The sequence below is a fragment of the Peromyscus maniculatus genome, chromosome 6 (assembly GCF_049852395.1).
Source record: "Peromyscus maniculatus bairdii isolate BWxNUB_F1_BW_parent chromosome 6, HU_Pman_BW_mat_3.1, whole genome shotgun sequence".
Taxonomy (NCBI): Eukaryota; Metazoa; Chordata; class Mammalia; order Rodentia; family Cricetidae; genus Peromyscus; species Peromyscus maniculatus.
The window spans coordinates 132,191,147-132,214,774 of NC_134857.1; the positions used below are offsets into that span (position 1 = coordinate 132,191,147).

General features: G+C 45.8%; 2 protein-coding genes across 12 annotated transcripts in view; both read right to left on the reverse strand.

The window, feature by feature from the left end:
* Positions 1-1,994, reverse strand: part of Nexn (nexilin F-actin binding protein) — a 30,354-nt gene extending 28,360 nt beyond the window's left edge. For 3 of the 5 annotated variants that reach the window (XM_076575241.1, XM_076575239.1, XM_076575244.1), the window contains exon 1: positions 1,861-1,994. The gene's annotated coding sequence lies outside the window, so the exon portion shown is untranslated. Of the gene's footprint in view, positions 1-1,639; positions 1,774-1,860 lie in introns of those variants that run through there. The other 2 variants (XM_076575243.1, XM_076575240.1) reach the window with 1 other exon arrangement.
* Positions 1,995-8,908: 6,914 nt separating this feature from the next.
* The window catches only part of Miga1 (mitoguardin 1), a 68,851-nt gene continuing 54,131 nt past the window's right edge, over positions 8,909-23,628 (reverse strand). For all 7 annotated transcript variants that reach the window (XM_006989504.4, XM_006989503.3, XM_076575249.1 and 4 more), the window contains 5 exons: positions 21,164-21,262; positions 19,087-19,221; positions 18,565-18,618; positions 14,302-14,418; positions 8,909-12,690 (listed from right to left, as the gene is read on the reverse strand). In XM_006989504.4, the coding sequence (XP_006989566.1) occupies positions 12,472-12,690; positions 14,302-14,418; positions 18,565-18,618; positions 19,087-19,221; positions 21,164-21,262 (624 nt within the window). In that variant the 3' untranslated portion in view covers positions 8,909-12,471. The remainder of the gene's footprint in view (positions 12,691-14,301; positions 14,419-18,564; positions 18,619-19,086; positions 19,222-21,163; positions 21,263-23,628) is intronic.

Consider the following 23,628-nt stretch of genomic DNA (forward strand, 5'->3'; position numbering starts at 1 on the left):
TAACGACAGGACACTGAGAGACTTCTATAAACACACAGGCATGCATGCCACATGGTCCGCTGTTTTACAGTCACCCTGTCTTCACTCTCGGAGGCCTCTATAACTGATGCAGTTTTTAAATATTTTATATTCTTTTAGGAGTTTCAAAGATAACAGAGCTCTCTCCCCACAAATGGAGACTATCATTTCAGAAACTTCGGTCTAAGCGAGCTAAATCTGCGGTTAATCTCTCCCAAATGTACACACACAGTTTCCATGCTGCTCACAAATGCAGCTCTAACCTAAAAGCTTCAAGTGAAACCCAGATAACGCATTCCTCGCCTGATGCTAAATATAGTCTTCTCAAGATGACATACATTTTGACAGTGATCAGCCTTACATGTCAAATTTTCTAAAATAGCACAGATTCCATTTTAAGGTAAGCAGGAAAAAATTGCTCCTCACTCAGCATCACTGGAAATCTATTAAATCTATTAAAACCGGATTGCATCAAAAGCTGCTAGAAGGAAAACAAGATTTAAAATAATTTTGTTGCAGTTTTTGCATTCTGCTCTCTAAGTCAACTGTTGCAGGTAAAATTCAAAATTGCACACATTTCTCTTTAAATGATTCCTCAGAAGCATCAGGCAAGAGACAGAATGCTGAGCTGGGTCTGAGGGTACAGGCCTGTAATTCCAACTACTCTGAAGGCTGAGACAGGGGGATCACAGTCCTGCCTATACTACAGAGTGTGTCCGAGGTTAGCCCGGACAACCTAATAAGATCCTGTATCAAAAACAAAAAGAGGGATCTGAAACAACTCAGTGGCAGGAGCGCTAGCCTAGCAGGAACCAGCTACATCAGTCTATGTACTACAGCCCCCTCCCCAAGAAAAGAAAAGACTTCCCTTAATTAATATGTGCTTTTCCCATACAAACACCCCAAAACGGAAAAAAAATCAGAGATGCGGTTTGAATTGTCTTATAGCAGCAGTTTAACCTATAAGACAATACTGGGGAAACTTGTAGGTAGTTGGTTCAATTTCGTGTGACCAAGCCACTCTAAAAATGTGAGTTCGTTTCATCGAGACATACTTCTGCTGTGACTCGCGCAATAGGCCCTTGTTGTATAAACTCATTAACAAAATTTGGTTGAGGAATGTCCGTCCGTCACTTTGGTCAGAGGGGTGGTCAGTGGCTTCTTTTCTCTGCCTGCCTGTCTTTTTCCAAGGGCAGTCACTTGTGAGGGCGTACCATATGCTATTTTTACCACATTATCTACGCTCAACTCCTTGACCACATTGTGGCCTTAAAAATAAAATGCGTATCACCTAACCTCTCAGCTTGATCATTTTTCACTCACTCTCTCTTTCACACACACAAACATACGCGTGTGTATGTATATATATTATGCATACATTGCACTTGAACATCTCACAATTTATTCACACGGTGTCTTCACTGACTCCTAGAGCTAGCAGCTCAACCTCCAAGCATATCCCAGTCTTGGCGATGGGGAGCAATCTGGAGACCGGGGATGGCAGGCTATAAATCCCTCGTTCCCCAGTTTCCACGGGGACCCATCAGCAATTTCTTTAAAACCACAGCCAGTGCTGGCGGAGACCGCGGTGGGCACGTGTTGGGTGCCACAGTGAACTCACCCGCTCGGACCCTGAGGGTCCCCGACGGAGGAGTGGACACACACTCGGCTCCCTGGGGACGCTCTCGCCCAGACTCAGCCGTCCAGATGCAGGTGGAACAGAAGCTGGTCAGGGACACCCCCCACCCCCCGGGCTCCCCGCAGCTGAGGCCGGCCCGGCCGAGCGCACTGCTCCCCGCCGGCCCGGAGCCCCGCCGTGTCCGCCCCACCCAGCCCTCCTACCCGCCTGCCGCCGGGGCGCCGCACCGCTGCTCCCGCTGCTCCTGCGCGTCCGGCTCTGCGCGCTGCCCACGCTGCTCCAGCCACCCTGAGCCCTCTGGCCGCGGCGCGCCAGCAGCAAGTTTCCATAAAAGTCCTGGTGCGCAGCCTGCTCCCGCATTCCAGACGGGCCCAGCGCCCGCTGCAGCTGTTCCGGGACGCCAGGCCAGTCCCCAACCCCCACCGCCGCCGCAGCTCTCCGAGACGGGTGGAGAGTCACCCAGAAAGAAGAGGGGCGGTGGCTGCCACTCCAGGCTGCCTCCTGGCAACCGGCCGCCGCTGCACTGGGGTTCTCTACCTGCCCTAGTAGCCCATAAAAACTCGGTGCCTTTGACCAGCTTCTCCCTTTCGACTGCTGGAATGGGGCGGCACTGTGGCAACAGTGGATGTGGTGCTCCTCCTTAACTCGGAAGAGAGCGGTGAAAAAAGACGCTTAGGTAGTGGGATATGTCTACACAACCGCTCTCCTTTCCCCAGGTGAAGGCAAACCATGAGTCTACGCAACTGCTCACCTTTCTTTAGTTGAAGGCAAACCAACTCCTCAGCTCTTTCCCACCATCCAAAAGCACGGGAGTGTTAGCTCAGGCCTGCAGGGAAACCACATTTGACTGTGAAAGGTTAGCCCAGCCGAGGCCTGTTTGAGTAAGTAGAGGCCCTCAGTTCCTCACTGCATTAAAAACAACAAACCAAACTGGAGGGGTGCGTGCGTGTGTGTGTGTGTGTGTGTCTGTGTCTGTGTCCGTGCGCGCGCACGCTTTTGTGTCACACAAATAAGGCCCCAGGTTCAACCCCCCCAAGTACTACACAAAACAAAAACAGCATTAACGAAACAAGTTAGCCAGGTGTGGTGCCCCATCCCAGCTCTTAGGTGAAGGCAAGACCAGGGGTTCAAAGTTAGCCTTCACTACACGGAGAGTTCGAGGACAACCTGGGCTTCCATAGGCCATCTCTTGGAAATCCATAAGGTAAAGAAAAGTCAGAGGTAGGTAACCCAGGGACAAAGGTAACCACTTCTGGTTTCGCCTCGGGCGCGGGATCCAAGGCAGGTGATGTTGCCTTCTATTTGCTCTCCCATCCCTCACCACTCAGCAGGAGGGAAAACCCGACAGGCGGCCTGGAGGAGCAGGCTTGCCTCTTTCCCCTTCAGTGGCCTCACCTCTTCAGTTCATGGGACTCTCCACAGCCTCACATAAGCTCCTAAGGAACATTGCCTCCTCCAGGAAGCCTGGCCTCCCACTGCTCTCCATGTCCATTGTAGACACTGCTGGCGTTTTACCTCGATGTGCACCTAAACTGTAATTGTGTCTTTCTTCTGAGATTTAAAGGATGAGGTTTTGTATTTCTGCCCAATAGCCTCATCAGACTAAGTTTTTCATTCTCTCCATAAAACACCGAGAGAATCCTGCTGTGCCGCCGTGAGTTTTATTGTGAGCAGAATACTCTAGAATAGTGGTTCTCAACATGTGGATCCGGACTCCTGGGAGGGTCAAAGGACCCTTTCACAGGGGTTGCCTAAGACCATCAGAAAACACAGATATTTTCATACGATTCATAACAGTAGCAAAATTAGTTATGAAGTAGCAACAAAAATGTTATGGCGGGGGTCAGCACAGCATGAGGAACTGTAGCAAAGGGTCACAGCATTAGGACGGTTGAGAACCACTGCTCTAGAATCACCTGGGAAGAGTTAATGAGGGATTGTAGATACAGTCGGCCTGTGGGCCCAGCACCTGTGGGAGTTTAACTGGGTTACTTTCGGTGGGGAGAAGCACCTTCAAGGTGTGTGTGTGTGTGTGGGGGGCATTATGTCCGGGGTTTGAGTAAGCATACATACATTCACTCTCTCTGACTTAAAAAAATTGTCTTTATGTGCATTGGTGTTTTGTCTGCATGTATGTCTGTGTGAGGATGTCAGCTCTTAGAGTTATAGACAGTTGTGAACTGCCATGTGGGTGCTGGGAATTGAACCTGGGTTCTCTGGGAGAGCAGCCAGTCAGAGCTCTTAACCACAGAGTCATTTCTCTTATTTCTCTAGCCCTTTTTGTCTTTTTTAAAAGACAGGGTCTCACTGTGGGACCTTAGCTGGCCTGGAACTGGATATGTAGCCCAGGTTGGCCTCTGCTAGGATTAAAGGTGTGTCACCACAGCTGCCATGCCCCAACTTTCTCTGCACTCAGCTGTAGATATGACTATGACTACCCCAAAATGATGGACTGGAACCTGGAACCGTGAGCCAAATAAAGCCTTTCTCCCTAGGACTGCTTTGGTCAGGGTAGGAGAGGAGCCCGTGGCACAGCAGCAAAGGCTGCCACGTCATTCTCCCAGCGTTTTGTCATTCATCCAACATCAATTGACAAAACTCCTGTTCTCAAGGGGCAGATTCCCATGCAAGGAGGAGATAAGCACACTAGTGAACTACAGTAGCACTTAGCCTGCTCCACGGGGAAGAAGGAACTGGCTGGGTGCATGTCATAACTCTATGGGCTACACAACGTCTCCTGAGAGAAGTCTCAAGGAAAGCGAGGCACTTATGTGTGTATTCTGTCACTGTAACAAAATATCCGAGGATGCTGGGGTCAGCTTGAGTCTGATGTGGACATTATTTCAGATGGCACACTGGCACAGAATTTGTAGGAGAGATCACTCATGGAGACAGGAAAGCGTAGTGTAGGAGAGCCAGTAACGACCTCTCTAGACCCCAACTTAATTTTTAAAATTTTTTTATTTAATTTTTTTGTATGTGTGTGGTGTTCATGCATGTATGTGTTGGTATATGTGTGCACAAGGAGGTCAGAGAACCACCTCAGGTGTTTTATCTTAGGAAAACCATCCACTTCTTTTTTGAGACAGGGTCTCACTGGCCTGGAACTCACCAATTACGTTTGACTGGCTGAGCATCCAGCTCCAGGACCGCCGTCTCCCCTTCCCCAAGTGAGCACTGCCATGCCTGACATTCTTATGGGTAGGTACTGAGGATTGGTCATGGAACATTTTTCTGACTGCGCTCACTCCTCAGCCCCAGCAACTCCTTTCCGAAGGCCTTAAAGGTCCTCCTACCTCCTCTCACCACACAGTTCATATGAATGAAGAGAGCCACGTCACCACAGGAGGCAGTGAGCCATGCAAAGAATTTCAGATGTGAATATCTGCAGAAGAGTTAGTCCACAGAGGGGTCCTACCTAGGAAGTGCTAGGAAAAACAAGGAGCTTGCGTGGGTGAAGGAACCGGAAGGTGCATACAGGACAGCTTGCAGGGGAATAGGGGAGGGAGAGATGTTATAATTAAAATATAGTTTCAAAAGTGACAACAAACAAGATACGCTGGGTATGGGGGCACGTGAAGTGGGGAGACAGAGGCCATCAGACACCTAAAGCTTGGTCTTCATAGTGTGTTCCAGGCTAGCCTGGGCTAAATAGTGACACCTTGTCAAAAAAGAAAGTTAGAGACTGTAGGGTGCAGGATGCACATTGGTAGAGCACATGCTTAGCATATGTGAGACCCTGAGATATGCATATATATACATATACATACATATACATATTTCTGAAACTCCAAGTGATGACTGAAAGGGAGTGTAGCTTATGCAACAAATTCACCTTGGAACAGTGTGGACCAATGCTCCAATAGTCTTGAAGCTATAACAAAAGACCTGCCAAAGAATATACATTTACTCATTTAAAATTAAAGTAGCAAGCATGTGGTGTGTACCATGTTAACCCCAACACCCAGGAGGGAGGCAGAGGCAGGTGGATCTCTGTAAGTTGGAGACTAGTCAAGTTTATATAGTGAGTTCCAGGCCAGCCAGGCTACACATTGAGACCTTGTTTTGATAAAACTAAACTAAAATTAAGCTGAAGTTGCTATGTTACTTTTATATGATTTATTTTGAAAGATTGTGTGTGTGTGTGTGTGTGTGTGTGTGTGTGTGTGTGTATGCACGTGGAGGTCAGTGGACAACTTTCAGTAGTCTCTCATTTCCCAAAGGATCTGGGGATCAAATTCAGTTGGTCAGACTTGAATGGCAGGTGCTTTTACCAGACAAGCCATCTCTCAGGCTGAATTTATGCTTCTGTACTGTGGTTTTCAGCCAGCAAGAACCTTCTGAATGATCTTGCCTCCTGGCAATTAGACTGCGCAGTGCTCTCCCACACTGTCATGGTTGGCGTCCGGCAGAGGATGGCAGAAGCAACAGCATCGCAAGTCTAGGCATTGCCAAGGCCGGGAGATGTCAGTGGGCAGAGGCTTGCAGTGCTGGTCTGACCACCTGAGCTCCGGGATCGCCGGACTCACAAGGGCATGGGTCTGCTATCCCGCCAGAACTCACAAAGGCATGGGTCTGCTATCCCGCCGCCGGAACTCACAAAGGCATGGGTCTGCTATCCCACCGGAACTCACAAAGGCATGGGTCTGCTATCCCGCCGGAACTCACAAAGGCATGGGTCTGCTATCCCGCTATCCCGCCGGAACTCACAAAGGCATGGGTCTGCTATCCCGCCAGAACTCACAAAGGCATGGGTCTGCTATCCCTGTGGCTCCTCTGCTAAGATAACAGAGCCGCTGGAAGTTACAAGCCCCTAGCCTGTGAATAAGGAGCCCCTGTCTCACAGTGGAAGGTGAGGACTGGCACCTGATGCCGTCCTCCCACTTCCACACATGCACCGTGGGCTCCATGGCCCGCCCGTCCTAAACACTGCCTGTCACACAAATAGTGCCTTTCACCTTCCTTTCCTTGTATCACACTGGAGAAGTTGCCACTTCCATGTTCTAAAACACCCAGGAAACTGTGTTGAGAGCTCAGTCAAAAGGAATTATGGTCTCCGGCCAACAGCCAGCAATGGGCAGAGAGAGGCCTACTGAGAGCAGGCCTGAGTCAGCAAATCTCCTTCTTACTATTTTGTGTTGCTACCGCAGACACTTGATGTGGGGTAACATTTTAAAAAAGATTTATTTGGCTCATAGTTCTGGGAACTTGGATGGCACTGGAATACAGGTAAGGACCACCTGCTGTGTGTGCTCCTTTAGAGCACCCTGCTCTCAGGAAGTAACTCATGCAGATCATGCGGGCTGGCTGCACTGAGCACCCCCCAGAGGGCGGAGCCTGACTGCCCAGAGGGCGGAGCCTGACTGCCCAGAGGGCGGAGCCTGACTGCCCAGGGGGCGGAGCCTGACCGCCCCAGAGGCCACACAACTTCTTTGCTTTCAGTGAGGCCCCACCATCTGAAGGTTCAATCAATCACCTCAACAGTGCCACATGAGAGAAGCTTCCAGCACGTGAACCTTTGGGGAGCTCGGCAAATCCAAACCAGTTATCCCCAGTCCAGCTTTTAGTTTCCTGCGTCCTTAGGAGAGAGACCCTGAGTCAGAAGCAGCACCGGCCCTCAAAGCGAGGGAGACTGAGCATCCCCTAGACCCAGGAGTGTGTGACAAGCCTTGGTCAACACCTGAGACCCTGTCTCCAAAAGCAGTAAGAGGCAGAGGGAAGGCAATGCTCTGTCGCCTGCCTCCTGCCGTGTTAAGTGTAAGCACGGCTCCTTTTTCACCGCTCTTTTTCCCATTGTCTTGAGGAGGTTGAGCAGCATCCGCCAGGCTGGAGGACCGCTCGGTCCCAGTGTGCTCTGGCACTGCGGTGTTATCTCACAGCCAGTTACCAAGCTCTGAAACTCCCTGTATAAAAATGTGCCTGTGGAAGCTTCTGGTGGCACGTGGACAGTTAAAAGCAGGATGCTGAGGTGACATTTGACGTGGCTGGAAGCTTCTGGTGGCACATGGACAGTTGAAAGCGGGATGCCGAGGTGACATTTGACGTGGCAGCTGCTCTGCTGAGCCTTTTAAGCAAAGGACAAAAAGCGCCATCAGGAAGGTGTGCTCTTTTCCTTTGCTGTATTAGAATCCAGCCCTTCCTTGCCGGAATGATGGTTACTGCAGGGTTCTGACCGTTGTGATGTACAAAAGTCAAAGAACCTGAAAAGACCCCAAATCTGTGCAGCCCGATCAAAGTCGGCAGAGCAGAGCAAGGAAGAGCAGAGGGTGAAATAGTACAGAAGACAGGAACTGCGCAACCCCTGCGGGAAAATGATGTCAGCGCTGTGTCATCACAGCCACAGACAAGACAGCACAGGGACAAGTGTTCATGAGGGGGAGGAACAGACAAGACAGCACAGGGACAAGTGTTCATGAGGGGGAGGAACAGACAAGACAGCACAGGGACAAGTGTTCATGAAGGGGAGGAACAGACAAGACAGCACAGGGACAAGTGTTCATGAGGGGGAAGAACAGCAGGGGCAGCGGCAGATGAGGGGTGTTCACAAAGATCACAGTTGGGATGTAGCCCCACGGGGTGTACTGACAGACCGGGCGAGATGTGCGCACCTTTAATCCCAGCACTCGGGAGGCAGAGGCAGATGGATCTCTGAATTTCAGGCCAGCCTGGTCTATAGCGTTCCAGGACAGCCAGGGCTAAACAGGGAGACTCTGTCTCAAAACAAAAACAACAAACAAAACAAAAAAGAATTCTGTGAAATTTTTAAGGTGCCAAAACCTTAAGCTTAGCTAGGAGAACCAAAGAGGGCAAAAGAGACGACAAAGAATAAGCCAGACAAGGACATGAGGGACAAAAAGGGAGACCTCAGCACCGGAAACTCAGCTCATGCCTGTGTGACCTGATTATTAAGTAACAGACTTCAGTTCATATATTTAACAAGTTTAAAAATAAAACAGGAAAGGTAGTGCATGCCTGTAATCCTGGCCTTCGGGAGGTAGAGCCAAAGCCAGCTTGGGCTGCTACATCAGACCCTTTTAAAACAAACCAAAGGAACTTTAAAAATAGGACCCAGGAGAGCAGCTCAGTGGTAGAGCACTGCCTAGCATGCATTAAATCCTGAGTTTACTGTCCAGCACTGGGAAATAAAAGCACCAATGAAGAGGGACCGGTGCAGGATAGCCACTCCATGAGCTATGCTGCTGGATGGCTTTGTTCACCCAAGTGTCTTAACCAAAACACGAATACCGGAACTTCATCCATCACAATGCTATCTTTATTTCCATGTTACCACATACAGATATTTGATAATATTTTACACTTGATTTCAGACCTCCCAGAGTCCTCTGCTTCTCTCTGCCTCCATATGTGGTCTATGTCAAAGCACGAGCCTACTGAGGCGACTGTGGCCTCACAATCATATAGAACGTGACTTACAGTAGCCAGCACATCACCAAGACACCATCACTTTTTTATTTGACTGGAACAGAGACATGCTGGTCCTAGTGCCGGCAAGGGGCCAGTGTGGCCGGCTGCTTCCGCGGTGCTGGACTCTTACACAGACTAATGAGTTCAGTCCTTACACCGAAGAAACAGATTTGCTGACGCCAGTCAGGGAATGGTAACACAGCATGATCAGTAGGAACAAAGTGTTTTTCATGTCCATTTTCACAGGGTACATAAATTCTTACATCTCACACACGTATTTGTTAGTTAAAAATTTATAGATTTTAATTTGGTCTAATCCTTATAGTCAGTTTGGAATTACAGGCCAGTTAATTTCTGAATCCACGTTCATAGTAAAAGTAAAAACAGAGTTACAAACACAACTTGGAGCAGTTCACCACCGCTCTGTCACTTTGGTATTCCTCATTTCCAGGCTAACTGCTGGGAATTAAGTAGAAACACTACATCTTAAAGCAAGGAAACATTTGTAAATACTTTTCTATAGTCAGGTAACCCAGCAAATCAATAGAACCATGGTGAACAGGTGCAAATGATGGGTATTACTGCAGGAGACAGACGCAGGTCTTCGGAGCTGACTTTAACAGAGTAGAAAACTTGGCTTCTTGTCAAAAAGACAGCTCCATTTTGTCATTTCACGAACATATTGTTAATCTTTGGGAAGAAATTCTACCTTTTTAGTTGAACAAGAACAGAGAAACAAAGGAAAATAAATCAACTGCATGCTTTTCCTTCTTTTTGGAAGATTTTTCTCGGCATTAACTCTGCCCTCTTACACCCCACAAAACAAGGCTACAGCAGGCGATCTCAGTAGACACCGTGAGTCCCGTTAGCTGCCCGTTCCCCAACAGGCTCAAGCCTAACTTAATCTTTTGTTTTGTTTTATTTTGTAAAGCATCGCTTCTCTGTTTAGTTTTATATATTTTATATTTTTAATATATATGTTAAGTATTTTCAACAGTCAAGTCAGAGATATTCTTTTTAAAGAGGCATTTTCTTTTAAAAAGTTAAGTTCCCATCCCCTTACACCACCCCCCAAAGACTTTTCTCCTGTATTTATTGCCCCCAAATCTTTTTTTTTTTTTTAAAGATTTATTTATTTATTATGTATACAGAAGAGGGCGCCAGATCTCATTACAGATGGTTGTGAGCCACCATGTGGTTGCTAGGACTTGAACTCAGGACCTTTGGAGGAGCAGTCAGTGCTCTTAACCTCTGAGCCATCTCTCCAGCCCATATTGCCCCCAAATCTTATTAGGTCGTTCTTAACTGTTTTTGCCAAAGGCCACAAAGAAGGTATCTGGTAAGTGTGCTAGATGATTCGCTCACCAGAAACTAATCGATTTAAGCACTTCAGTTTGACAGACTGACCCTTTCTTTCTTTTTGGTTTTTTTGAGACAGGGTTTCTCTGTGTAGCCTTGGCTGTCCTGGATCTCGCTCTGTAGACCAGGCTGGTCTCGAACTCACAGAGATCCGTCTGCCTCTGCCTCCTGAGTGCTGGGATTGAAGGTGTGCACCACCACCACCCAGCCAAACCAACCCTTTCTTGAAGATGGGCAATTTACTTATTTTTAACTGAAATTGAAAAGCAGGGAGAAATCCAACACTTTTCGGAAAGGCCACCCACCAAGGTGATCTCATTGTAGCAGCAGCATCGCCACATACAGTGCAAGTCTTCAAAACTACTCCAAACAGCACTTTCCCCAAGAGGAAGTTCACTTATAAAACCCCGGCATAAAATATTTAGCTCTCCAATGAATAAACTGATGCAATCCATAACTGTCTTGCGTATGGGGTAACCAGAATGTGTAGGCATGTACTCTTGTCTGTCACTCACATCCAGTGACGTCGGAAGGTAGACACGCTAATGTAAGTAAAAGGGAAGCAGGGTAGAATGCATTTTGGTACTTGTCATCGGGAAGAATCACAGGCAGGTAATTAGGAAATTAAAAAGTGATGTAGGAAAAGGCATTGTAAATCAAAACAGGTGTAAGGCCCTAATAGCCTATACACGCTAATGGCACAAGTCTAAATTTTACATCTTGTAATTAACTTACATAACCATGATGTATATATAAAAATTTAAAATCTTAAAAAAATTAAACTTACTTTTACTTTTTATTTGCTCATCATTAACCTTAATCTAGGCACTTTAATCTAAAAATGCATTTTTTAGAAACGCATTTCAGATCTTTCTGTATAACACACTCTTAAAACTAATGCAGCCCACGTTAGGACCACAATCAAGAAATCCAACCCCCTGATGTACAAGTGGGTCATGACCTTAACACAAAATTGATGAGGCTTTGAAAATATATAACATACTTTGCCACTGTTCATATGTTTATCATGAGGACATAAAATATATTCCCATATCATTTAAAATATTTATTCTATTTCTGAAAGGAAAATTCTTTTAAAACCCAAGCTCAAAGTATGAGTATTTTTAAAATTTGGGCATAACATGGCAAACTTCCAGTGTGCTGAGCTCTCTGTGGGGGAATTGTTTGTTTTGTGGACAAAGGAGAAGTTATTTGATTCTATCAGGTTTAGTTACATTTAAAAGAGGATAATTTTTAAAATTATTTTTCTTGGTAAATAAATTATATTTTCAAATTTAGTATTCATCTGAGGGAAGCTGTTCCAATTTATAAAAAGATAAAAATACTTCACCATATTATAAACAGGACACCAGTAACATACTCTGTAGACTACAGGCGATTCTCCACAAGGCACACACCAGAAACTGCTCAGTTTCACACATTCTGGTTCTGCCCTCCAGTCCTCGGGGACTACAGTTTCTTTGATTCAAACACAAAAGCAAGTATACAAGCAATAAGGCAAACAGTACAGCTGAACACCACTATTGCCTACATTTGGTTAAACGAAGCAGTAACCTAATGGTTAAGAATACATTTCAGGCAAAGTTAAGTATGTTGACACTAGAAGTTATAAACTCTTACACACGTGAACCACAATCGTCTTGGGTTAGTGTCTTTTCAAGGTGCAAAGCATTGAGACATATTTCGAGAATGATACTGGACATTCCAGATAGTGTGAAGACAATTAATAAACTCCTATGTGTTGGCTTCAATTCACGAAACAGCCACAAAATATGCAACATTTCACAACTTCAATTATTACCTAAAGATTATTAAGAAGTCACTCTGGACACATCACACATGGATTCAATGACAGCATTTCTGCATAAATACAGTATGACCATCCACCTCTGAGACTTCCTTTCTCCCTCCCTGAGTCCACATCGTCAATTCTGTGGATTCTGAGGCACACCTCACAGTAGTTCCTTGAAGGTATTGGCGAGCGCTCACTCTCAGTCCTCTTCCGGGACCTACTGTACTTTGGCTTCTAACAGTGCAGTGGGCACGGCGTGGCACTGTCCACTAGTACAAGCAGAGGCGTGCCTCAGGGCATCCGCGCCAAGACAGGCAACCAGCAGCTCTGTGCGGCGGATGAGTAAACGCATGAGGTCCTCCGCCAACGTGTCTATGCTCGAATAGCGCACCTTCTCAAAGTCAAAGATGTCTTTGAGAAAGAAAAGAACTTGATTCTGGAAAATGAACAGATGAGAAACTGGTATTTATTAAACCACAATTTGTTAAGTCTATGAATTGCTAACATTGGAACAGACACTGAACCAGGAGTCAGACACCTTAGTTCTGGGCTGGTTTCACATCTCATGGGCAAACTTTGAACAAGTTATTTAATCTTTTGGGTTGTTGTTTTCTACGTCTGTAGAATTTGGACAAATACTACTTGTCCTGTTTTTTGTTTGTTTGTCTGTCTGTCTTTTTTTCTTTTTTCTTTTCTTCTTCTTGTCATTTTTGAGACAGGGTTTCTCTGTGTAACAGCCCTGGCTGTCCTGTATCTCTCTTTATAGACCAGGCTGGCCTTGAATCTGCCTGCCTCTGCCTCCTGAGTGCTAAGGTTAAAGACGTGCACCATCACATCCTGTCTAGTACACAGAGCTAGCAGAATGATCAAAAGAGGTCATCTATGAGAAGCCCCCAGGTACTGTGTAACTGTGAGGGCTGTTTCCCAGTCTTTCCTGTCAGGTCGCCCCTGAGCACTGGGCCATATAGGCATAGGAAAAAGAGCCACTCTCAATAATCACAATATTTTTAAATGAATATATTTCTGTTTTAAAAAGACATAAATGAAAAATAATAGTTTCATCTCGAGAGTCAGTGGCAGGCCTTGAAGAGTTTCATTTCAGTGAATTAATACAAAGCACATTTTAAGTAAGTCGTGGACTATTAAAAACTAAACCTCAACTACTATGAAATGATGGGAAAGAGTGAATTGTGAAGAGAAAACCCAGTAACATCAAACTTTAATCCTCTAGCAATCGCATGTTAAGAATTACTAGGAAGGCTTTCACAGAGTCACTGCAGGGTCACAGGCCAGTGACCTGCTAGTGCCCCAGTCCACAGAAAGGAAGGAGGGCGGGAGTCGGAGAACTCAAGGCCTTTTAACCACCAGCTCTACTGTTCCCACTGAAACACACACTTCACAGCTGGAGGGTTAAGTAGACTAGAAACAAAGTAATGAGTTTTAAACGACAGTAAAATAAATACTTCCTAAATCATTTATACAAACACTGTATTACTAAAGCAAAGAAAATTTTTTAGGAATTCACAGTTCCGTGAGGCATCCAAGCGTTCAAATTCGTTCTCGTCTGACTGCCCCTTGAGATTTACCCACCTCGATACTGAGGTCTTCCTTGGCATTTCGCCAGCCAGAACAGTGTGCAGTGGCCTCTAACAAATGTTTTGGCAAACACAAACTTCTGACATGAGGACACAACTTTAAATTCCCATGTGATTTCTTATAACTTGATTTCACCATTCATATCATCTTGTTCAGAACTTGGTTCTACACCACACCACCACACAGGTGCCACGGTAACACAGTAACACTGTTCAGGACCCTAACAGGAAAAGTGGACGCAGTCCGTGGAGCTGTGGCATCTACTCTACAGTACGGCCTCAGCTCTCTGAGGCACTGGTCCAGTATATTAACGTTGGTGTTAAAAAATACCACCAATTTAACATTGGCATTTAGATACAGAATTTAGGTGATTTTTACAACTTTATATGCTATACAAAAGTAAACAGCTTTGTTTTATTTTTTAAGGCAATGACTCAATGACTGAACCTACCTTAAAGAAGCAACACAAGTCATACAGAGAACTTCTCGGACCCAGGAAGCCCCAGGCTAAGACAGGGCTTATGTGCTCGCAAATGGCATAAAAATGGGCGAAGAATCCGTCTGAGATCTGTTGGGAAGCAAAAGGGAATCAGGTCATTTTTATCTTCTTTTTTTGTTTGTTTGTTTGGTTTGGTTTTTTGAGACAGGGTTTCTGTGTAGCTTTGCGCCTTTCCTGGAACTCACTCTGTAGCCCAGGCTGGCCTTGAACTCAGAGATCCACCCGCCTCTGCCTCCCGAGTGCTGGGATTAAAGGCATGCGGAACCCCTGCCTCCACCCCCCCCCCTCCCCCGTATTTTTATCTTCTTAAAATTTACTTTCTCTATTAATGAAACAAACTGCTGGGCATTGTGTGGACAGCAGTCTTTGGGAACAGACTAAGGTTCCATATGGAGACAGCCTACTGGGAACATTAATAAACGTAACAGTAACTAAGAGTCAGTGGGTTTATATAGGTTTCATACTCTAGCCAGCAGTTCTAGATGAGAAACAACTTTCTAAAAGGCAGATTCACCTCATAAAAATACATTTTGAACCTTCCTTATCCAGGGGCTCCAGCCAGGAAAATTTCAGATTTTTTTTTTTAAATTCTGGAACATTTCTTCCAACAAGGCCACACCTCCTAATCCTTCCCAAGCTGGGAACTGAGCATGCAAAATATGAGTCTATAGGGGCCATTCTCAGTCAAACAACCACAGAGCATCTTGGTTTTGCATTTAACTTCTACTTCCTAAGAGCAATCACCACACTGCAGCCAAGTTCTAACAGTGCCACAGTATTCTTCCATGTAATTTTTAGGGGTATTCTGCCCACTGTTATTTTTAGGATTTGAAAGTCTTACTCAACTGTAGTGACCCAAAAACTCCCTCTAAAATGGGTTTTTTGAGACAGGGTTTCTCTGTGTAGTTTTGGTTCCTGTCCCGGATCTCACTCTGTAAGTCAAGCTATCCTCGAACTCTTAGAGATCTGCCTCGCTCTGCCTCCCGAGTGCTGGATTTAAAGGCGTGCGCCACCACCGCCCAGCTCTAAATGGGCTTTAAGTGACTAATCACTAAATGATTAAGCATTAGGGATTGGGATGTAGCTCAGTTGGAGGAGTGCTTGCCTAGCACGCACAAAACTGTGGGTTTGACACATAAGCCCAGATGTGGGGGAACACAACTATAATCGTAGCACTCGGGAAGGAGAAGCAAGAGGATCAAGGACTCCAGTCACTGCTGGCAGCACAGGTCCCAGCCGATAACAGGTGAACACGCACAGCTCTAACCTGTGCTTACTACAACTCCAACCTTAGTTAGGAAAGTCAATGTGAGTAAACTTAGTCATGTGACTGACCTGCGGAATCCTGCCATATGTATTTGCATTTGAGGACAATCTCTAAGCTTGCCGATAACAAGACTTTCTAGTTTAGTGGTGTATGGATTTTAAAGCTATGTCCTTAGGAGTCGGAGTCCCCGTGTCTGCTGTAGGGTTACTTTCCCGTCTCCAAGTTTATTAATTTGGCTCTTACCTCTCTTTTAGTTAATTTGGCAATGGTTTGCCAAATTAAGATGGACAATGCTGTCCATCTTAAAAAAAAAACCAAAAACATAAACAACACCTCTGTTTCATTGACTCTTTTGAACTGTTCTTGTTTCCATTTCATTTTGATTATCTCGGCCCATCTACTGATATCGGGCATCGTTTGCTCCTGTTTTCCCAACCTTCAGACGCATCATTAAGTCATTACTAAGATTCTCTCTCTCTCTCTGGCATAAGAACTTAGCACTATAAACCATAGGTTTCTGATATATTTTCATTTTCATTCTATTCTAGGAATTTAAGATTTTCCTTTTCAGGCTGGAGAGATGACTCAGAAGTTAAGAGCACTGGTTGCTCTTGCAGAGGACCTGGGTTTGATCCTCAGCACTCACATGGCAGATCACTGTGCACATACATACACTTGCTCACAGAGGCCAGAAGATTTCAGATCCCCTGGGACTGGTGGTTGTGAGGTTCCTGACTTGAGGACCGGGAACTGAACTTGGGTTCTCTGCAAGAACAGCATATGCTGAGTCATCTTTTTAGCCCCAAACAGTCTGCTTAGAAATGTCAAGTCCTTCTTCTCTTCAGACCAAAGTCTTCTTTCCAGTGTCCTCCACAGAGCTGGCTTGGTGGTCATAAATTCCTTTCATCTGTTTTCATCATAGAAAGTTTTTCTTTTTCCTTCTTTATGACTGATAGCTTTTTATTTTTTGGCTTAGTACAATAGTCTAAGACGTCATCTGTGGTCTTTCAGGACTTGTAGAACATCCATTTGAGCCACAGTGGCTCTTTAAATCTCCTCTAAAAAGCAGATGTAGCTGTTATTCTGGCCTGCCTTTATATGGGACTTGGTCTTTTCTCTCTTGTAGTTTTCAATATCGTTTGTTTGGACATTTCATGTTTTGACTATTATATGACATGGAAAATTCTTTTTCTGGTCCCAACCATTTCATGTTCTATATGCCTCTTGCATCTTGATAGGCAACTCTTGCCTTTAACTTGGGAAATTTTCTTCTATGACATTGTTGAGCATATTTTCTGTAATTCTGACCTGCGTTTATTTTCTTTCTTCTGTGTTTCTCAAGTTTGGTCTTTTTATAGTGTCTTAAAATTCATGCAAGTTCTGTCCATGGGTGTGCTGGTCGGCTGGTTGGTTTTTGTCAACTTGACACGAACTAGAGCCATTTGGGAGGAGGGAACCTTAATTAAGGGGCTGCCTCCATCAGCAGGCAAGTCTGAGGGACATTTTCTTGATTCATGACTGTTACGGGAGAGTGCTGGTCACGGCAAGTGGGGCCATCTCTAGACAGGTAGTCCTGGATGATATAAGAAAGCAAACGAGTACACCGCGAAGAACAACATTCCTCCATAGCGTCTTCTCCAGTCCCGTCTCCAGGTTCCTGCCTTCAATTTCCTTGACGGTGCCCTGTAACGTGGAAGTATAAGCCTAAGAAACCCTTTCCTCCTCCAAGTTCATTTTGGTCTTTTATTTTGGTCCAGTTCCTTTCTCTTATCTTGATATTATTCCACTTGATCTTTTAATTGGTGAAGCTTTCCACTGAGTTTTTGTTTTGTTTTTGGCTCAGTGGGTAAAGAGCTTGTCATGCAAGACTGATAACCTAAATTCAGACCTTTAGAACCTACATAAAAGGCAGACACACGGCACAAGTATCTGTGATGCTGATGTGTCCCTCGGGGGCGATGGGAGGAAGGGATAGGAGAATTTTCACTGAGCCTGGCTTACACAGCAGCAAAAAGACCCTGTCTCCGAGAAGGTGGAAAGGTGTAGACTGATACCCAAACGCTGACTTTTAACTTCCATAGGCATACTGTGGCATCTCCCTGAAGAAGCATGCATACACACACAGTCATCCACCCACTCATCTCATACATCCACACAAACTCATACCACTCCCCGAGAGAGACAGGCAAACATAGTATGGTTTCTGGGATAACCTTAGACTAGAATTATTACTGACAGCACACACTGAAGATGCTGGGAGGAACACGCTGAGACACGCTGTGGTTGGCCTTCAGGGTCAGTGTTACAATGTTAGATTGGAAAACATGGCCGTGGTAAAACAGGCCACTGGGAAAATAACAGAATAACAGCTGGAACTGAACTGAAGGCCACTGAGCTAGATCTGAGCCTTTAGCACTTTACACTGGACCTTTTAAGAACTGTATAAAGTAAACAGTGGTGTTATCCTCTTTCTCAGAGATGAAGACATTGAGGTGTCAAGATGAAGCAGCTGGCCAAGGTCACATTGTTAGTGACATTTCAACCCAGGCCACTGCACTTCAGAGTCAACACACTTTACCACCAGCAGGGCGCAGTGAGAGCAGTGCTTTGTGGGTAAGATGGACTGGAAGAGACATGGGAAGACATGTTCATCACGGATGTAGGGCCCCCATGGTTTATCAGTGCCTTTCTGACTGAGTAAGCCATCACCTGGCCAGGCTGTGAGGTGCTCCTGTGAGGGTGCGCTGCTGGAGAGCAAGGCTGTCCCTGATTTCCCTCTCTCCACACAGGCCTGCTTGTTCTGCGGGTGCTGGCGCAGCACAAAGCCTCTTGGACTCCGTGGCCTTCACTGCGGTCTGGATCCGCCCCCCTCCTTACACATTCTCCAGTCTCAGTTCAGAGCAACAGAACATGCACTAAGGCAGGGGTCCAGGGCGTGGTGTGCTTACCGTCATCTGCTGCCTCTTCTGCTTCAGCACTGACCAGCAACTCGAAGCCACAGCCTAAACACGGAGCAAAGCAAGGTTGACATTCACAGCTAGCATCAATGTTTCCATTTAAAAGCAGTGGTCTTTTATTGGAATTCAAAGTTTCTTGGTCTAAAAATATTCCAAAGATAACAGTAAGTGACACCCCAGGTTCCTTGTATTGTTTACAAACACCAGGGGAGACACTTCACTTTTATGAAATTAAAAATTAAATACAAAGCCAATAAGAGAAAAAGGCTGAACTCTGGAACCAAGGACCTTAGCAATTACAATGATGAACTCAATTGCTTTCTTCGAGACAGGGTTTGTCTATGTAGTTCTGACTGGTCTGGAACTCACAGAGATCCACCTGCTTCTGCTTCCTGAGTGTGGGATTAAAGGCGTGCACCACCACTCCTGACCTCTATGTGACTTTTTAATCATTGTCCGTGTCTGACCATTTTCCACCGAACGTGAGTGGCTAAGAACGTCAGCACCACTTACCGTTTCTTTGAAGGAGGAGTTGAGCCAGCGATTGTTCACCACGTTTTGTATGGATGTCGGCGGGTTCTCTAAATCTTCAAAGGAATCCATTAAAATAAAGTCCAGGACCACATCATAAAAATTTACATTTTTCACCTGTATTAATTGCAAGATAGAAGTGGGTGTTACAGAGAGCCGAGGAAAGTCTGAGCTTTGCAATGCCAGGTTTTTTAGTTGTTCAGATTCTTTTTCTCCGCAAAGAGAAGGTAAGCACAAAACTGTATTTCCAGGGCATTGGCTCCTCCCTGGCCCGCAAGGTCAGATCAGTCTCTCCTTACTATTCTTTTCTTCCTGCTTGTGTCAGAGCGGGGGCAGCACTCGTGGGGTGCTGCTGCTCACTCACCCCAGATCTGCCTGTCTTACCCACGAGGCCATCCATCCCGCTTCATCCCTCACTCACATGCACTAGCTGCAGCCTAGGGTTCAGATAGCTACAGTACGCAGATTGGAAACCTGGGGAAACTGAGGAAACCCCAAGAAGAAAATCCCACAGGCATCCAATCACAACCCCCAGTAAGCACAATAAAGTGTCAAGAGCTTGCAGGAGAGGCTGATTTTGAGCTGGACATTAGAGACAGTCTCCCCGGGGGAGTGGGCCTTCCCAGGAGCAGGGAATTCCTATCAGACTTTAAGGCCAGGGGACACAATGGTGTGGAATGGAAAAAATCCCTGAAAGGGTTCCATGGTAAAGCAGGTGGCCAGAAACCAGGACCAGATCCTGCAAGGATCTACACCTATGTGAAGGACTTCCAGTTGATTCTCACAGGAGAACGGAGTTGGTGGTGATGGGAGATAGTGACATCATCTGTTTTAAAGATGATTTTGGCAAGCTAGGCCTAGTGGCATGTGACTGGGATCTCAGCACCTGAGAGGTAGAGGCAGGAGGATCAGGAACTCAAGTTTATCACTAGCTACACAGAGTTCAATGCTGGGTCACAATGAGAACAACAAGAAGGTAATTTTAGCAGAAGTGTAGGTGGAACCGAATAGGAGAAGAGAAATGTAAGGGAGGAATGCAGTGGGTAGGGAGTCACGGAATACAAAGATATGAAGTCGGTTAGGAAAAGGCAATAGAGATTTAGGCCGAGATAAAGGCAATGGGAACCGAGAAAAACTTAGGGGTTCAGATTTACCCAGCGTAGAGATGACTGAGGAAAACTGGGTAAAAAACAGGAAGGCTGAAGGCTGAGGCTCAGGCTTCTACTGATTCAGTCCACGCAGTGAGAGCGCAGCAGAGAAGGAGCGATGCTCTCTGGGTCTGTGCCTGCTGTTCCCTGGCTACATGCCTCTCGGCTCCTGTAAACTCACCTACAAGCTTCGGCCATAGCAAGCTGTTCCAAGCTCAGCATGGACTCTCCCTGCCCAGTGCTGGAGTGGCCATTTTCTCCTCAATGATTCTTATCTGCTTCCGTGGCTGCTGGTTAGAAGCCAAGAACTGTGAGCTGGGAATAATATTTCTGCACTGCTGCTGCTCCTAGTGCCCGACATAACCAGAGCTGGGAAGTGCTTGTATACCCAGACCTTTCTGTCTGTATCAAATCCTACTACCGTGTGTATGTTACAGTCTATGACTCACATGTACAGCTGCAGTTTAAGTTCTTGGCTTTTATACCGTCCCTGACAACAAGAACCTGCCTCTGATTCCTCTCGTACATTTCCTCTTCAGTCTGTCAGAGCCTCCTTCCTTGGCTCTCCTGAGGTGCCCTGTCTCCTGCTCATCTAAGACTGCTCTCACACAGGACCATTACTGCCTTGCTGGATGAAGCACTTGATTTTCAGATGGAAGATGTGAATGAAGAAAAAGGCCTTTAAAAATCATTTCTTTACAACCAACCAGTGAATAGAGAATGTAGTTCCCACTGTTTATGAATGTCAGAAAGAGGACAGTGCCTGCCACCACACAGCTGGATACAATGATGCCCTGCCACCACACAGAAATTCTGTCTCAACAAACAAACAAACAAAAGACAAACAATGCCTCAATCAGGTAAATACATGTAGATAACAGGAATAAGGATTATATAAAATTTGAATTTACCCCTCTGGCAGCAAGTTCCATCTCAGTACTATCCCAGTGATCAGTCTGCTCTAAAAAATAGATCATTTCATCAAAAACATCTTCAAATTTCTTTGGATTCTGAAAAAAAAAAAACACATATTGCAGTCTAAATTTAACTTTATAACAAGACTTAAGTCTACTAAATAAGTTAATTACTTTTCAAGTAAGTTAGTTGGGTCTTAATTATTCTAGAAAACACTTTCAAAGCATGACAATTTACCTTTTTTTTAATGTCTGTAGTATCCCAGGCTAGCCTCAAATGAACTATATAGTGGAGGATGGCCTCAAAGTTCTGACCCTCTCTACCTTCCTTCCCAGGGCTGGGGTCACAGATGTGCCCTATACCTGGTTTATATGGTGATGGGATTACAGATGTGCCCTATACCTGGTTTATATGGTGATGGGATCACAGATGTGACTCTATACCTGGTTTATACGGTGCTGGGATTACAGATGTGCCCTATACCTGGTTTGTACGGTGCTGGGATCACAGATGTGCCCCATACCTGGTTTATACAGTGCTGGGATTACAGATGTGCCCTATACCTGGTTTATATGGTGCTGGGATCACAGATGTGCCCTATACCTGGTTTATATGGTGATGGGATTACAGATGTGCCCTATACCTGGTTTATATGGTGATGGGATTACAGATGTGCCCTATACCTGGTTTATATGGTGATGGGATCACAGATGTGACTCTATACCTGGTTTATACGGTGCTGGGATTACAGATGTGCCCTATACCTGGTTTACACAGTGCTGGGATTACAGATGTGCCCTATACCTGGTTTGTACGGTGCTGGGATTACAGATGTGCCCTATACCTGGTTTATATGGTGATGGGATCACAGATGTGCCCTATACCTGGTTTATATGGTGCTGGGATTACAGATGTGCCCTATACCTGGTTTACACAGTGCTGGGATTACAGATGTGCCCTATACCTGGTTTATACGGTGCTGGGATTACAGATGTGCCCTATACCTGGTTTATATGGTGCTGGGATCACAGATGTGCCTCTATACCTGGTTTATATGGTGCTGGGATTACAGATGTGCCCTATACCTGGTTTATATGGTGCTGGGATTACAGATGTGCCCTATACCTGGTTTATACGGTGCTGGGATTACAGATGTGCCCTATACCTGGTTTATATGGTGCTGGGATCACAGATGTGCCTCTATACCTGGTTTATATGGTGCTGGGATTACAGATGTGCCCTATACCTGGTTTGTACAGTGCTGGGATCACAGATGTGCCTCTATATTTGGTTATACAGTGCTAGGACTGAACTGAGGCCTTTTACATGTCAGGTTAGGCGAGTAATCTACACTCTCGCCCTTCATTTACCACCTGTCACTCTAGTTCACAGAAGCCAAGAATGAGAATGTTAGTAAAGGCTCAAAGCGAACTGCTGCTCCGACTTTAGGATGAAAACAGGGCTCCAGCAGGAGGCTGAAGTCCTTCCAGGCACCTCTGCTCCTCCTGGAGGCACTCTGGTTCAAACCCCTGGGCTTGTCTACCGCAGGAAGGCCAACCAACTTTGATGCAGGGAGAGGAGCTTGGTCTTCAAGTTGATGTGCCATGCTGTGTTGAATCCCATGGGAGGCCTGCCCCTTTCTGAATGGAGACTGAGGAGGAGTGGATGGGGGGGGGGGGAGAAGAGAGGGGGAAGGGAATGGAAAATTGGTCGGAATGTAAAATAAATGAAAAAAAATTAAAAAAAAAAGGAAATCCAAGAAAGCAGCCCACGATTTATACGGTGAGCTGGAAGGACACAGTGTCACCTGTGAGTCTCTCCGTACTGTGCATTTCAAGTACTGTCCCACAGATCACTAATTCAATCACAATAGTCTTCCGAAGTAGAGTAAAATGAACGCAGTTCTGCTACACAGAAGAGGAATTGAGGGTGGATGGGACTGGAGCTGAATACCAGGTAGGCAAAGGGCTAAAGGCAGGCCTGTTTGTGTTTGGTTTTGGTTTTGGTTTTTGTTTGTTTGTTTGTTTGTTTTAATCTGGACAAGCCTGCATCAAGTAAAGTGGTTCCTTCCAGTCTGAATGAAGTTCTTCTAATGTCTCTGCTTCACTCAGTCCAGTGAAGATGAACACCAGGCAGCTGAGTCTGTCCAGGCTCCTCAGTGTTCCTCCTGACCAGGCTGGGGGGAGGTTACACCTGGTTACTGTTCCTCCTGACCAGGCTGGGAGGAGGTTACACCTGGTTACTGTTCCTCCTGACCAGGCTGGGAGGAGGTTACACCTGGTTACTGTTCCTCCTGACCAGGCTGGGGGGAGGTTACACCTGGTTACCGGCACAGCTCTAGCGACAGCTCTCTCCAGAGACCTCCAGATGCCACAGGCAACGGTAAGTTATTAGAAACATCACGAGCTTTACACACTCTTTGAGGAGACGGGGTAGTCACATCTATAATTCCAGCACCCAG